The sequence below is a fragment of the Alligator mississippiensis genome, chromosome 3 (genome assembly GCF_030867095.1).
Source record: "Alligator mississippiensis isolate rAllMis1 chromosome 3, rAllMis1, whole genome shotgun sequence".
In the NCBI taxonomy this organism is placed as follows: domain Eukaryota; kingdom Metazoa; phylum Chordata; order Crocodylia; family Alligatoridae; genus Alligator; species Alligator mississippiensis.
In genome coordinates, this window is record NC_081826.1 from 17634105 (window position 1) to 17650313 (window position 16209).

At 45.0% G+C, this 16209-nt stretch overlaps 1 protein-coding gene and 1 long non-coding RNA gene across 4 annotated transcripts; one reads left to right on the forward strand and one right to left on the reverse strand.

Annotated features, from left to right (window-relative positions):
• Positions 1 to 5392: 5392 nt before the first annotated feature.
• Positions 5393 to 15765, reverse strand: MYC (MYC proto-oncogene, bHLH transcription factor). Of its 3 annotated transcripts, none has more exons than XM_059723759.1 (4): positions 15751 to 15765; positions 11024 to 11095; positions 7773 to 8510; positions 5393 to 6557 (listed from the first exon to the last, which is right to left on the reverse strand). In XM_059723759.1, exons 3-4 carry the CDS (start codon positions 8494 to 8496, stop codon positions 5968 to 5970), a joined length of 1314 nt encoding a protein of 437 aa, XP_059579742.1. In that variant the 5' UTR covers positions 8497 to 8510; positions 11024 to 11095; positions 15751 to 15765; the 3' UTR covers positions 5393 to 5967. The 3 variants fall into 3 exon arrangements, with proteins under 3 accessions (XP_059579742.1, XP_059579741.1, XP_059579740.1); XM_059723758.1 differs by lacking the exon at positions 15751 to 15765 and adding an exon at positions 11584 to 11844; XM_059723757.1 differs by lacking the exons at positions 11024 to 11095; positions 15751 to 15765 and adding an exon at positions 8870 to 8997.
• On the forward strand, positions 8301 to 10953 carry LOC132249221 (uncharacterized). Its single transcript, XR_009460624.1, has 2 exons — positions 8301 to 8391; positions 10446 to 10953. It is a non-coding gene; the product is annotated as an uncharacterized LOC132249221 (long non-coding RNA).
• Positions 15766 to 16209: the final 444 nt, after the last annotated feature.

Here is a 16209-nt window from a genome sequence, read left to right on the forward strand (position 1 = left end):
GAGGGCTCAATGCCCCAGTGATGCCCCAAAAACTGACTTAGAAGCAGCACTGATCGATTGGCCCACTTAATCCTACCCATGTTCCCAACTGGTTAAATGATTAATTTGACTCCTTCATAGTACTATGCATATTTAGCATACAGTAAGTGCCTAGAAGGGCTTCATTGTGCTAAGCAGTGCACACATATACCCAGAAAAAAAACTATTCACAATCTAAATAGATGGGGTGAAGTGATGTGCCCAAGGTCACAATGTAAAGCAGTGGCAGAGCTGGCAACTAGTTCAGGACTCATCCACTTTGCCTTATCTTCCATGCTATTTCTGATTTGAACTGTAACTCGCATGGAGCAGCTGACTCTAAGATAAGTAAGTAAAAAGGGGACACCAGAATATTCAGTGTAGGAGAAAAGCTTACTCCCTTGTCTTACCCTTTTTTCAAAATTGGCCAATGCAGACCCAGTTTAGAAGACTGGAAAGTTCTGTCTAGTCTGCCAATGATCTCTCTGAGGCTGGAGCAGGACTTGGGGCTGACTCAGATTGAGAGCTTATTCTGCTTCATTAGATGTCTGAGATAAACTGAGCAGCTGCAGCCTTCCTGACCATCCTCTCACTAAGGACCCCTTTGCCCCATGGCTAAATGATATACGTTCCTGTGAAATAGGATCATCCGTAAAGTTTCCCGTTGCCATGCTTGGAATAAAGAAGTACACTAGAAGTAGTGGGAAAGAAGCAATCCAGGGAGGCTCCTCCATGCCTACACAGTAAGTGCTGACAACATTTGTTTTAACACTTAGTTGATAATTAGGGGGACACAGTGTTAGTTTCCCCTCAAGGTGTCATAACACTCTAAAAAAAGGGGACTGCCAATACCATGGACTCTCCCTGGAGCCTGAAACTCAAGCTGGGTCCTTTCCAGTGCTTGTATCTTTGTCTCCATAAGGGTCTGGGCTAAGACTTTCACAAGTGACTTATGATTTTGATTGCCCAAACTTAGCCGCCTTTACAAAATGGCAGGTGGTCCATGTTGTCTAAGAACAGACCCCTTTCAGCTGTTTCAGGTTGGGCTTTGTCAGCTAGGGATATCCATTATCACAAATCCCCTAAGTGAAAGTTTTGTCCCTTGTCTATTTAGGACTTGCCTAGGGTCACCTAGCAGGACGTGTTGACTGATTTAGCAGCACCTACAGCAGTACCTCTGCTTGGACAAATGAGGTTAGGACTTGCCCTAACTGAGTCTACCCTTGCAAGGGGCTGACTTACGCTCAGCTGGCTCTAATCACAGTTTGTCTAGTGTACATTAGGGGACTGTAGTAGTGCAGTGACCCTGCTCACTGGTCACCAATGGTTGCAACCCCAATATAGACAAGTCCCAAGGGTCTACAAATGCAACTGAGTTAAGAATCCTCTTGCTAGAATAAGAATCTGGCTCACTCGACCATTGCACTGCAATATGACGTGGAATAATGACTGATTCTGTCACTGTAATAAAAATGTACAGATATGTGCAAACAGATGTATCTCTTTTTTTTTTTATTAATACAACAGTCATACTTCAGTGACTGGTGTTTGCTTTGCCTAAGTATATTAAGAAAGCTGGTAGCTAAAATCCCCTGTTGTCTGACCTTTTTTCCACATCTCTTTAGCTAACAGGTTTAGGTCTGGGCCAGGGAGAAAACTCAAAACAAAAGCAAGAATTATCGTTTCAGTAAATGTCACTCCTCTTTCAGTCACTTTTGAACCTGGTATGGACACAGGAGGCCCCTAAACAAGTGGAAATGCTGTCTTTTAAATGAGTCCCACGTACACCTGGTAATTAAACATCCTATTTACTCCCAATCTGCCATGCTAGTGTTAAAGTGCAAATTGCCTTTCCTCCTCTTCGGTGCAACAAAAGTTTTATGCCAAAAATCCTGACCTCGTTGCCTATTTTAAACATATTTGTATGACTTCAGATACCTTACAAATCTTTTGAAACACAGAAAAACCATTTGTTTAAGCTTGCCCATAAATTGCTAACGTCTTCTAGAGCGGACCATCTGGAATACGGCTATGAGGAGTTCTCTTTTTCTGGTAGTGTAATGGCAGATAGACCACAGGAAGAGCATTCAAATGAATGATCTAATTTATCTAAAGATTGTTCGTGCCTCTGGATAAAGCAAGCATCTCTATCAACCCTTTAAGAACAGTTGTGTATTGACTTTGTTGGCTTGACTTATTCTCAGTTCAGGGCTGGTCCATTCTACCTACCCAAATATTCCTCTTTTAACGTGAATCGGAGAAAACATTCTTCAACTCTCATTTTTTTCCAAATGTGGTTGGCTGTTATAGGAACAAAGTGATTGCTATGTACGTCCATCAGACAAATTGCTACCTCAGTGCTATGGGAAAGGATCTATTTGATCCATGGGGGGATTTTCAAAATGCTTTACACTCGCACAAATGTTTCCCTTGGAGGAAATGGGGAATTTCTATTGATTCAGTAGGTGGAGAATAAGTCAACACTGGTACCTTGGAAGAAAAATCTCACTCGCACTGTCTAATATAGGATAAGATGATACATAAAGATCCCTTTCATTATTATGTGGTTGAGAAGAAATAAACAACAGGCTAAAATGAAATTATGATGGAACCTTAAAGACCATTATTATTAAATGTTAATTACCAAAACCTATCACATGGAGGATTTCATTCTCACAATGTAGGATTCTGCTTGCCTTTCACACAAGGAACAGCATATCTTGTTTAATGTTTTTTGCAATAGAAATTGGTTGAAATCTCATGTGGAACTAGAAGAGCAGAGAGATGGAGACGAAGCACTGCTTGCTTGGGTACAGCTGCCTGACAAGTAGTGTGGAAGCTACTGCATTTTGGTATTCTTTTGCGAGCTAGGTTTCCATTATTCTGTTCAACCACCAGCAAACCCAATGCTTTGCTATCCTTATATGGGACAGCACTAATTGAATCCATCCCAGAATGTCCTTTGAAACACTCCTTATTCCCAAATTGCCACATATAGAAGTAGAAATTACCTTCCCTCCTCTTTGCTTCAATAACAATTTAAGATAAACAGAGACTTTTTTTCCCTAACCTTAGGTGCTATTTTAATACACCTTTTCCAAAGACATCTATACACCTTGCAGTTCATTTGAAACAATGTCATCTTATATTTCAGCGTGTCCATAAATTACTAATCCATCCTAGTGTCGTATGCTTGTATTACCAGCACAATTATTTCTACCCTTCTGGTTAATATGTTGGCAAATGGCAATATGAATGATCAAAATTCATATAAAACTGGGGAGGTTAGTTTCTGTAAATAAAAGCAAGGGACTTAACTTTCTCTTATTATTTGCTACAATTTTAAAGGGGTTAGATATAAGAATTGCTATGCCAATCACTATGGCCCACTCTTTAAACAGGAACAAAGAGAAAGGGATGAAATGTTTTTAATATGCACATCTTAGACCCCAAACCAAATCCTGTAAGATTCATTTATGTGGGGGAGGACATGTACTTTACCCATGTATTTCAGTTAATGCATCTATGAAAGGGGTTGTTTAAAACAGTTTGAAATTCTCAGATAACAGATCCTTTCAAGTGTAAATAATTACTAGACTTCAATTATAATGTAAACCAGAAAGGGAGAAAACAATTATTAAATGTTTTCTTTTTAAATAATAAAAGTTAGCTCACCTTCTTTGATGAAGGCTCTTTAAAATACAGAAATTATGTGGGTCATAAGTGGGAAGTGCCGTACTTAGATTCAGACACAATGGGACTACTGATAAAGTTTCACTTCAGTCTTCTGTTAGCCAGTATCTAAACCTCTCTCATCCTCAGGAAAGCAATTGTAGATCAGTTTATAAGCTTACACACACACGATCCAAAAAGAATTGATATCATGGGATACCATTTTCCTTGGGTTCCTATTTACATTTTCAGAAGGAAGGATACCCTTTGAAAAAAGACCAGAGCTAACACTCCTAAACATGCAACAATATTTGGACAACTAATTCCTTTAAACTTCCTTGGAAGTTATGTTGATATAAATAGTGTGGTGTTAAAGAAAATGTCATTGTAAGATCTTCAAGGAATTTCCCATTTTTTTGTGTTTGGCTGCAAAGCACTATTAATATATATTGCAGAATAGCATTTAAAGGACAGCCACAATCAGGAACGCGTGAAACAGCCTTTTTCACAACTTCAGTAGGAATGGGAAATGAAAGATTTGTATCAGCAATCTGTAGAAAGAGCATATCATTCAGTCTCACTGAAGTTATTTGCACTACTGCTCATTATTATGAACAGCTTTGTCATAGACCTGGTTTTAATATGCCCCCAAATGTTACCACTGCCTCATTTAAACTAGCATTTTTAAATGTGATTCTCATGCAGCATTAAAAAGCTTTCATTCCAAAAATAAAAACATAAAACCACTTTCCCCTCTGGATCAAAAGTTTTATCTGTTTCTTGGATCGACTCTGGCTGCTGAAGCAGGTGAGTGGAAAAAGAAAATGTCAGGTATCACTTTTACATACTTATTCTTGGAGGATGGGTCAGAATGTACCTTGTAGATCACAGAGGGATGTTTCTCCGAGGCTCATGCTAAACTGACAGTTTGGGGCAACTCCTGATTTTAGATGTCATTTACAAGCAAATTCTAGGACAGATTCAATCAGAGATGTAATCTGCACTTAAGAAATTAGTGTTCTTTGCTGTACTTTTCAAAACTATATGTGCAAGAACATCACTGTTGCTTTTTTCTGTGAAGTTTCAAACTCTTCCAGGAAATCTTCACTTATCAGGTGAAAACACTGAGCCATTTGTAATAGCAGGCTCAGAACTAAATTGTTTTTTGTCACATTGGGATAGCACGCTTATATGCTTAATCTCTTATTTTGATTTATTTGTAATGAAAAAAAAATCAGAAGACAATGAGCATCTGGTAGTAAACTATGCATGAAGAGGACTGCATTGCAAAATATTCATATGCAGTACATTGTTCCTGCCATTTAATGAAGATGCCCCAATGCTTGCTAGGAACAGAAGATGCTGTAGTGTGAAGAGTCAGTTTAATAGCCCCAGTGGATAGCCAACCACAGTCCAGTCCACCATCTATTTTAATTGGTATCTTTGTCAAGATGCTCAAGGGGTGATACCTAGAATGGCAGATTAAATTTCTTTTGAAACAATGAGAGATCTTGCTCTTTCCCTTGTGTGTGTGGGTGGGTGTGTACTTCTATATAAATAAGAGCCAAAGTCCCATGCATGTTCTGAAACTGTTTTTTTTTCCCCTAATCTACTATACTTTTTTTGTACAATTATGACAGACAATTTGGGGACACTATAGAAGTGACAATATGTGAGATAAATCAAAGTCTTTACACATAGATTAGCTAATTATATTTTGGGCAAATATTTATTTATTTATTATCTAAAAACAAAATAAAAATCATTTTTTAAAAGAAAAAAGTATTTAAATTAAAAAAACCCCACAAAATTGTGAAATGTTATGGCACAGAAGATCAAAACAAGTATAAATCCAGTTGCCACAACTGCTGAGTATTAAATGTCGCACTTTTCTATAAAGATTTTTATTACAAGTATTTACATGTTAATAAGTGTAAATATATACAGCAAGTTGGGGGACAACTTCTTGGAATTCTTTCAAGAAGAAAAATGTCTTAAATACAAAAACTTTAAAAGAAAAAGTTGAAAAGTTTCCCCCCATCATGAAGAATGTATGGTTTGTCTGACACCCAAAGTATTGGTTATGAGGCAGTTGAGGTTATGGCTCAGCTCATGAGAGATGAAGCCAAGGTTGTGTAGTTGCAAGTCATTTTGCACAGCATGCAATTGCAAGAGCTCCTTTCGGAACTGGTATAGTTCATGAGTAAGATTAGAAACATTAATATTTTATCATATTTCAGTCTGGTTTGGGTTACTCAAGTCTATACCCAAGAGTTTCTATGCACAAGAGTTCCTTAGCTGCTCAAGTTTATGTTTCAATTGATCTCGCCGCCTCCTCAACTGCTCTTTCTCTGCAATCAGTCTGTGTTCATCTGTTTGAATAGAAATAACATATTCCGTTGCCTTTTTAAGGATGACGACTTTGGGTGCCTTTTCATTGTTGGCTACCTCAGGTATCTCGTCGCGCAAAGCAAAGAAGCTCAACTTCAGCTCGTTTCTCCTTTGGCGCTCCAAGACGTTGTGTGTTCGCCTCTTGTCGTTCTCTTCCGAGTCTGATGTGCGGGGACTTGAGCACTTTCTGTTGTTACTGATCTGTTTGAGAATTCTGCCATTGTCCAATTTTAACCTCTTTGCTGACGGATATTCAACCTTGGTGGAAGGAGGAGCAGCGTAATTGTGCTGGTGGATGGGGACATGACACCGCTTGAGAACTAGCGGGCTGTGGTGTGGCTTGCTGTGTCCGTCTATGGAATCTGTGCTGGACTCTCCGCTAGAGTCTGTACTAGACTCTGTGCCGGATTCAACTCCATTCACCTCTACTAGCGTGACCACATCAATTTCCTCCTCATCTTCCTCTTGTTCTTCTTCTGCAAGGAAAATAAAACAGTTAACTTGTAGATTTAAAAAAGCATCGGGTTTCAAAACAGGACCTCATTCTGGGCTTGGAAGAACAGCGGCAAACTGAATTTTAAACATGTTGTAATCAGCTTCTAAAACCTGCACTTCCCCAAAAACCTATTTCCTCCCAGAAATCCAGCATCCAATGTGCAACAGGATGCTCCTGCCCATGGCTTGAACATCCGCCTCCTTTCAGGGCTAAACCCTGCACCCCAGATCAAGAGTTAGAGATCTTGCCTAACTGCCGAGAGAGCAGGGAAGTTGACTGCTGACAGCAGATGGGATAGCACTCTCCTGTCCTCCCCCATGCTGCCACTCATCCAGCTGTCCCGAATGAATGAATGAATGAATGATTCAGTGAGATTCCAGCCTCAAGAACTTGCTTATGGCTGGAAATGTTTTTAAGAGGCACCTTAATAAGTTCCTTTATTGCCTTTCAGCGTCACCTATTTCATGCAAAAATTATGACCTCTTCTTAGGCAGGAGGAGATGCATGGGCACCTTCCCAGACAGGGTGTGTTGGAGGCAGGGGAGGTGGTAGGGTGGGAAACCTATCAGCTTGGAGAGAGAAAAAGTGCTTTGGAAAAGAAAACCTATTTCATACAAAAATTATGACCTCTTTTTAGGCAGGAGATGCACAGGCACCTTCCCAGACAGTGTGTTGGGGGGGGGGGGGGGGGGGGGGGGAACCTATCAGCTTGGAGAGAGAAAGTGCTTTGGAAAAGAAAACCTTTCCCACTTCTCCTCATTCACTTTCACAGGCACCTCCCCGATGACACCCCGCGGTGCAGTTAACTCCTGCTTAAAAAGAGGTCATAATTTTTGCATGAACTAGGTGACACTGAAAAGCAAAAAAGAGGAGCTTATTAAGGTGCCTCTAAAAAAAAAAATTGTGGAGGGGGATAGCAGCCGGGGGGGGGGGGGGGGGGGGGGGGGGGGGACCTCTACCCCTCTCGCCTGGTTTTCCAGGAACTGGGATCTCTGCTGTGCCTCAACGTGGCATCTACATTTAAAGAGGCACATGCAAGGACACTCTCTCCGCTACACACAGCTGCAGCAATAAGCCCTGCCCTCCCTGCTGCGGGGGAAGCACTTTAACTTTTAAAGCGCCGTGCAGGAGCAGGAGCCGGAGCGGTTCAATCAATGGTTGTGCCCCGGGGGAGGGCGGGGAGAGCCCGACTCACCGGAGTCGCTGCTGGTGCTGGGCGGGGTGTCGTCCGGGAGCGCGGGGGCCGTGCCGGCGCCGGGGCCGGGGCCGGGCGCGGGGCTGGCGGCGCGCGGGCCGGCGCGGGGGGAGCGCTCGCCCAGCGGGTAGGGGAAGACGACGGACGGGTCGATGCAGTCGGCGGCGGCGGCGCCCAGGTCGTGCAGGTAGGCGCTGGCCGAGGCGGCGGGGCTGGCGGGCGCGGCGGGCGGCGCGGGGGCTCCGGGCCGGGGCAGGGCGGCGGTGGAGGCGGCGGAGGCATGGGGGCCCCCGTCCCTGCGCGCCGCCCGGTACGATGCCAGCTTCTCGGACACCACCTTCTCCAGCTTGGCGGCGGCCGAGAAGCCGCTCCACATGCAGTCCTGGATGATGATGGACTTGGCGAAGGCCTCGTCGTCCGGCCCGCAGATGAAGCTCTGGTTCACGGCGTCGCCGCCCAGCAGCTCCGTGACCATCTCGAGCCGGTCGGCGGTGGACGGGAAGGCGGCGGCACGGCGGCTGGGCGACAGCGGCGGCGTGGGCAGCAGCTCGAACTTCTTCCAGATGTCCTCGGACGGCGCGGGCGGCTGCAGCTCGCTGCCCCGCTGCTGCGCCGCCAGGTAGAAGTTCTCCTCCTCCTCCTCGAAGTAGAAGTAGGGCTGCACCGAGTCGTAGTCGTAGTCGTAGTTCTTGCTGGCCAGCGCCAGGCTCGCCGTCAGCGGCATCGCGGGGCCGGCGCCTGCGGGGCACACGGGCGGGTCAGCACCCCCAAAGCGCCTCTCCTGCATGGGGTGGAGTCGTCCCCAACCTCCCCCCTACCCTCCCAAAACACCCCTGTTGCACGACTGCATGGGGGGCGTCCCCGCCGTTGCACCCCTACTGCATGGGCTGCATCCCCCAGCCTCCGAAACACCCCCGCTGCAGCCCGATTGCATAGGGTGTACCCCCAAAGCAGCCCCGTTGTATGGGCTCGGTTCCCCCAAAGCAGCCCGAGGGCGCGGGCGTGCATCCCCCCGCCTGGCGCCCCCAAAGCCCCCCGACGCCGGCTGCGCTGCCGGGAGCCGCGGGATCCTCCCGCTGCCGCCGCCGCCGACTCACCGGGGTGCGGGCGCGGAGGCTGGGAGCGCGGACAGAGCCCGCCAAGAGCCGGTTTTGTAAGTCCCAGTGCCGGGCGCGGAGGAGGAGCGGCTCCGGCGCCGGGAGCAGCAGCGCTCTGCACCGCTTGCCCGAGCCGGCGCCGCTTTATAGCCGCGGGGCGGGGCGGGGCGGGGCGCCGCTTCCCGCCAAGAGCAGGAGCCAGCCCCAGCCCGAGCCAGGGGCGGGGGGGGGTCCGCCCCGAGCAGCGCCAGCCCCCGGGACCGGGTGTCCCCCGGTGGAAGCGAGCATTAGCCCGAGCCCACCCTCCCCGGGCCGCAGGGGCGCGGGGCCGGCTCGTGCTGCCGCCCCTCGCTGCACGGAGCGCGCGGCGCCGGGCGAGGTGAAGCCCCGGGTGTCGGAGACCGGCTTCTCCCTGCAGGCGGCCACGGTGAAGCCATCGCGCCCTCTGCCGGCCGCCGGGCCCAGCCAGCGCCGCGGCTCGGGCTGGGGGAGCTGCCGGGGAAGGGGCTCCCCTTGCTTGCTCGGGGGCGTTTGTTGGCGTGCACGTCTCGGCTGCCCCCCCTTGCAGACATCCTCGCTGGGGGAAGGAGCCCGGCGACATGCGTCTCCCACCAGCTGCACGGAACCGGGGGGATGGCTTGTGTGGCTTAGATCCAGTGGGTGGATGGGATGATCCTGGAGGGGGGCTGGAGTAGGTAGAGCGGGGTCTCTCAGCCCCTAGGTCACAACCCAAAAGTGGGGTGTGAGACTGTACAAAAGGGTCACACATGCACTTTCCAAATGGATCCACACACTTTCCAAGTGGATTTTCCTGTTCAAAGAGAAACATGGGGGAAACTGGCTTCCCCCCACAGGCTGGCAGAGCGGGGCAGTGGGTTGTACTGGCCACTGCCGTTTACAGACGGGTCCTGGTACAAGAAAGGTTGAGAACCGCTGGACTAGTGAACTCCAGAGGTCCCTTCCAGCCCTTTTCCCCACCTCAGACTCTAAGCCTAGGGGGGAACCTGAAAGGACCAGCTGCATTTCAGGTGAAATTTAAAGCCAGGATTTCTGAAGGTGAGGTCTTGGACCAGCTATGGAGGTGTGAGACAAGCTTTGGAAGGCAAGATGTTCTTCCTCAGGGCTCCCAAAGTAGGAAGCTGGGCATGGCAAGTGAAATACAGCACACGGGTGGGGCTGAGAGAAATATCACCTCCAGTGTTTTAGTAAGACATGTTTAAAAGGAAGGAAGGATTTGGGGAGATAGATTAGAAAGGAGTGATCCGTGCAGCCTGGTTAAACAACGAGGAAAAGTCATTTCATAATCATAGAAGCAGGGCTGGAAGGGACCTCCAGAGGCAGGATCAGCTCTGTCCAAACCATCCCATACAATCCCATCTGCACTTTAGGTACAAGATTACTTCCAACCCTAATGCAACACAGACATCCACCCTAACCTGCCACAGGTAAAGCGAGGGAACCAAGGCAGCCAGTGTCCTGCTTCATGATCATAGCATGGACAGATCGCTTGCTATCACTCACTGAGTAAGCCTAAATCATAATACATTTTTTTTTTTTTTTTTTTTTTTTTTTAAAGGGAGCCGTGGATGCCTCTACCCAGGGGCTCCAAGACAGCTGGAAATGAATTCCACCAAAGCCTCCACACATTGGTTACAGGTGTGTTCACCTGATTTAGTTAAACTAGTGCACCCCTTTGTGTTTAAAGATTGATGGCCGGTTACAAATTGATACTGATTCAGCTTCAACTTGGTAAGGCTTTATCCGCACACAACAGTTACAGCCCACATTGGTAACACTAGTGGAGCTGAACTGGCAACTTTAGGAAATTTGTTAGAAAATTCCCCTCATACTGACAGGACTGAAAGTCAGAATCCTGTTTGTGATGTGGTGTGATCATACGCAGAGCAATTAATTGGGGCATCACAGAGGCTTATAGAAAGCAAGGAATAAGTAAGGTGAGCAGATGGATCGCTACCTACGAAATCCCCTCTTTTCATATAAAGTGCAAAGCAAGAAAAGGCAAATGCAAAAAATATGACAGGGAGCAATACGGTCTCTAATAAAATGTTCTTGGAAGTATTTCACAGGGGTGTCTGCATGTCTCGCATATTATAGAGATTTCTTTCCATTGGTAAGCAACTCGGTAGTTCTTACCTGCTGACTTCAGGCTGGTTGTAGGAAGACATCTGATTGTCAGTCTTTACATCCATCTGCTTTTTGAAAGCCCTAGGGAAGAGATAAGAACAATAAATGCAGATTCCCAGCATAAAGGCCACTTGGATAGAAGGCGCAGAATGGAACGTATATTTTGACAGAACAGTCATTGAATTGAAAGACTAAACATACGTTAAAGACAACAGGGAGTCAAAGCTGTTACTTTTGCAGTGAGTTTAATGCTAAATATGAGATGGGAAGAGAATAGAGTAAAACACCTGTGTATGAAAACCCATGAGTGGAGTGTGTGGAAATCCGTGTAAAAAGAGAGGAAAAGGTGAAGATTGCAGAGGAAGCACCCATCTGTAAATGCATGAAGAAAAGGATGAATAATCTTGTTAGCTTTTGTACACCTAACTTAAATACCATATAACATCTATTTCAAGAAGTACTAAGCTACTAATGCACTGTTCTGAGGGGCTATCATACCCCCATGCAAGCCTCTGGTAAGGTCTGTTAAGATTTTTCACCTCATATCTATGGTTTTTCAGGTCACTAACCTTCTATCCAGTGATGCAGTGCAAAATGGAAAAGTGCATGCTAAATGTCTTCTTCCACTCTCTTCCCGCCTGAAAGACCCATTCAAACAAAATAGGACATTGCCCAAGGCTTGATTCTGCACTCAGATCCATTGAAGTGAGCTTCCACACCTGTGGAAGGTCCAGTCTTCCCCCCTGCTCAGAGAACCCTGGCTGTGCACAGGTATGCTGGCAACACCCCATGCCAGATCAGACCCAGCTGACCACGGGGGAGAGAGACTCCCATCTCACCCTATGAGATGTGATTAGATGCAGAAACTGAAGGGGGGGGGGGGGTTAAAGAGAGAACACATTTCTCTTTCAGCTGTAAAAACTTTTCAACAATTGGGCACTATTAGGAATTTGAGAAAGCATTTAACTGGAAGAGTAATTTTTCTTTTAGTTGACAGTATCTCCTGAAGCTGTCTGGCATTGGCAAAATAATATTTCTGTGATCTCAAAGGGTCTCAGGTACTCTGGTAAAGGAGCAGGATACAATTAAGTTCCTCAAATGTAGATAAAAGATACAAGCATCTGAGAACAGAGTTGCTTGATCATGCACAGTGGCACCATGTGTGATAGCAGCAGGGGGAGCTCAGAGCAGGACTGTATGATGCAGCAGTACAAGCCCCAAGCCTTGTCTACATTATAGTTTCCACCCATGTTAGCACCAATGGACATGGTAGGTACAGGCTTCCCGAATGCCAATATAAATGTAGCCAGAGGGAAGCAATTTGTGTTTACTATTATTATTTTTATGTTCTCCATCATTTATAAACGAATACAGCAATCACAGTTGATCTGAACCATGTTTGGTTCAGATCACCACCAGCAACTGCCTACAGAAACAAAGGCTGTATTTCTTATGTCCGTGCAAATATCTCTTCACACAATTCTGGCATGGGTCACTTGATGTGGCATCTGGCATAATTTATTCATGTTACTCTCCTAATGCTTACAGCTACGCGCCCAAATGTGCTTACAGCAAACACTGAAGGTTCTTATGCTGCAGGATTGTCTTAATCTACCAGCCTATAATCCTTTCTAAACAGAGGTTCAAGCCATTTACTTCCAGAAACAGAATCGGACAGAAGAAAAACAAAGGGAGAGAAAGAAGAGGAAGAAAACCTCACATTTATTTTAGAATTAGGAATGCAATCCTGGAAAAAAAAAAAAAGAGAGAGAGAACAGCACACCACCTGGAACCCAACAGAATTTCACCTGTCGGGTGATATCCAGCCCTAGTGGTATGATTTTTTTCCCCCAATGATTTTGATGGAGCTTGGATTTCTATCCAAGGGATTTGGAGCCTAATTGCTTTTTTCCAGGATCTGGGCCTAAGATTTTTTTTAATATTCAAATATAAAAACTAAACCATTAGAGTCTGATCCCTGTTCAGCATTTGTTTGTTTCCAAGCTGGTAGGGTGTCAGGATTCAAAGTTGAAAAGGCTGATTTTTTTTAAGCTGGTTTTGGTATGTAGCACTTCTCCCTGTTGCTATACATAGCTGCAATATAAAAAAAAAAAAATCTTTCAGGTTAGAAGTAATGAGAAATGCCAAACATTCTCGCCACTGTTACTGACTGCGGAAAGCAAATGCTTTTAAAAATTCTAATTTACTTTTCACCGATAATGGTCATTACTTCCTACATTTCATTAGAAATGAACACAGCCATTCATTTTACGTTTGTTTTAATTTAGTTTTACTTTTTAGTTCTCTTAAGATGCTATAAATCTTTGGATTGCATGCACTGCAAGGACCTGTTTACATTTAAACAGTGCATTCCCAATTTTTTCCCCCCCAGAGGCTGGGGCGGGGGGTAGGGGGGGCATTTCTATTCACATTGGATTTGTAAACAATTTTAGATTAAAATCTCAATTTTGGCTAGAACAGCCATTTGTTGGTTCTAAATGTATTACTTGCCACCCAAAACAATCCAGTGAAGCAAAATCAAGAGAGCCAGATTTATTTCAAGGGCTTTTGGAATGGGCCCTAAATAACCTCACCACTGAAATTCACACCCTAGGGAGGTGAATGACTTGGAGGGGTGATGGACTTAACACCAGTGCTTTGGTATTGTTTAACAGGAGACCTTTTTTCCTCCAGCTGTGGATTAAGGGTGGATTAAAGGAAAACTGCACTGATTTAAATGTTTGATAAAACAGAAAAGCTTCAAAGCTCTTGTGAAAGATCGACTGTTATTTTAGAAAGTCTGGTTTAATTTACATGCATCCTTACAGCTTTTTTTTTTTTCCGGTAACAACTATCAACTTTGAAAGGCTTGTCATGCATTCAGATGGGCTCTACATTCCCAGAATTTTATTCTATGCTTTTAAATTATCAACACGGTGTGGCAAGAGTTGATTAAGCCTTCTTTACTATATTCAAGCCATTTACAACTATTTTTATAGCTATTCAGGTGCTAACCCTGCAAAGACTTTTTTTAAGCTTAAGTGGCCTACCCCTTTAAAATTAGATGCCATTAGAACCTCTCCCATAACACTGCTATTGTCCTTTAACAGTGCAAGCAGTACATTAGCCTTCTACTTCTGTCTTGGGCAATGGAGAGAGCTCAAAGTCTTGTTTTGGTGTCTTTTATAGTGAGGGGAGACAAGGAAGCATAAACGAAACCTTGTGTCTTCGCCATTTGTAAGCCAGGGCTCTGTTGTGTGCACTGAGGCTTTGTCTTTATTTAGGATAAGGCAACGAGTGGTGAACAGGCAGGTGTGTCTGCATCAGTGCAAACCTCTGGAGCATACAGCTGTTACTTGCACTGGTGGAGCTCATTCTGGTTTCAATGTGGGATGGGGACCACTGGCTAGGTGCACTAGGAGCCAACCTTTTTTCAGGCATGCCACAAGTTAGCTCCACATCCTCCCCCAGTGTTACTCCCATCCTCTTCCTCTGCTCAAACTGCAGCTTTGTTTTCTGCTTCTTGTTAGATCTCCTGCTTCTTTCCCTGTGCTGCCTGCCCGATCTCATGCCCCACCTTCTGCTTCATGCCCTATTTGCTGCTGGGCTGCCTGTCCCGTCCCCAATCTGCTGGGAGCCATCACAGAGGATGCCTGCCCATACTGCAGGTTGCCCACCCCTGCTCAAAGGGTTGCAGTGGCACATTTCTGATGGTAGCTACAATTGGGACATATCAATCAGAAGGCTAGCAGAGGCCTCAAATAGGATAAACATCCCTATTCTGTGTTTCAATTGATGTGCTCCCTTGAGCAGTTTACCTCCATTAAAATAAAAGATGCAAGACCAGCTTAAAATAATAGCTCAAAAAACCAAAATTGTCTTTAAATATTTCTACAGAGCTGTAAATTTTTAAACACAGCCAGGACCTACTCCCTTGCCTATCAGAATAAAAGTGGGCAACCCACATTTTAAGAGTAGCTAATGACTGCAAATGCCTTGACTGCTGGGTACTATCTCTGGGACACTCTGGCCCCAACTTTCACAGGTTCTGGTTCATGTCTTTTATCAACTGCAGGTGTTCAGCTTTTCTTGAAAGTATGCCCCAGGTTTAAAGAGTTCAGCACTCTAAAATGAAGGCATTCGATAACAGACCCCCAATCCCACATGCACTAATTGCTTTAAAGAAAGTGGAAGCTCTCAAGGAGGATCAGGCTTTGCCTCCTATTTGGTGTTTTGAGTCATAATTTATTATCTTATGAAAAGTGATTGGTAATCCCAAACAGTAGGTGTAGTAGAAGTGCACAGCACTGTGGAATTTCTTTGTACAAAAGCAACATAAAAATGTACAAGTAAAATTTTTCAAGTTCTAGTCATCTTCAGTTTGGGGGGGTGGGTGGGGAGTCTCCCTCCCCAGTTTCCTATTGTAATTTGTACACAACAAAAGAGCGCTGACTGTCATTACAGTTTTAGATAGTGCCTACTCACTTGCTTCTGCTTCAGAAATACCTTTACTTACAGTATGTAATCTGAGAGGTGTTATGTTTCAGCTAGAAGCATAGGGGCACTGGAAAGTAAAACCCTGGGATCTATTACTAACACTGCCTTTACTGCAATCATCTGGAATATGGTTCCTTTGTAAATCGGCACCCATTTTTCTAAATAGGCAAGAAGACAACACTTTAGGAATAACCCAGGAAAGATTAGCTGAAAGCATAACAGTAAATCAGAATACTCACTAGCTAGACAAGATGAAGAAGCACTAACCAGCAGCTGGTTGCAAAATAGCTGTAATTGCCTGCCTTTGCTCAATTTAAAGATCAAGCCCCAGAAAAGCATGCTGGGAAAAAGACCTCCCCCCCCCCCCCCAACCAAAGGAGGCTTATGAAGAAAGAAAAAAAAAAGAAGATGAGGTTGTAGGGGGAGGAGGTTAATGGTTTTTATTGCCTACCTCTGGACTTTGCTTCTGCTATTGCATCTTCTTTGGCCTGGTTTATAAGTGAAAATATAACTGTTCCTGAGATGAAGAGTCAGTTGAACTGGAAATGAGTACGGTTAGGTGTAAGTATAGCCGAGGACAAATCATATTCAGTGTTATCCAGGCTAAATGTGATTAAACCTTGCAGTTACACTTAGCTGAAAAGATACCGAACATAGTTTGCTCTTTTCAACGCTTAACATCTAAACTGCATTCATCC

Coding starts and splice junctions, on each gene's coding strand:
- MYC (XM_059723759.1), bottom strand. CDS start 8,496: ATGCCGCTGACGGCGAGCCTGGCGCTGGCCAGCAAGAACTACGACTAC. Junction 6,558..7,772: donor CAGCACCAGCAGCGACTCCG/GTGAGTCGGGCT, acceptor TTTTCCTTGCAG/AAGAAGAACAAGAGGAAGAT.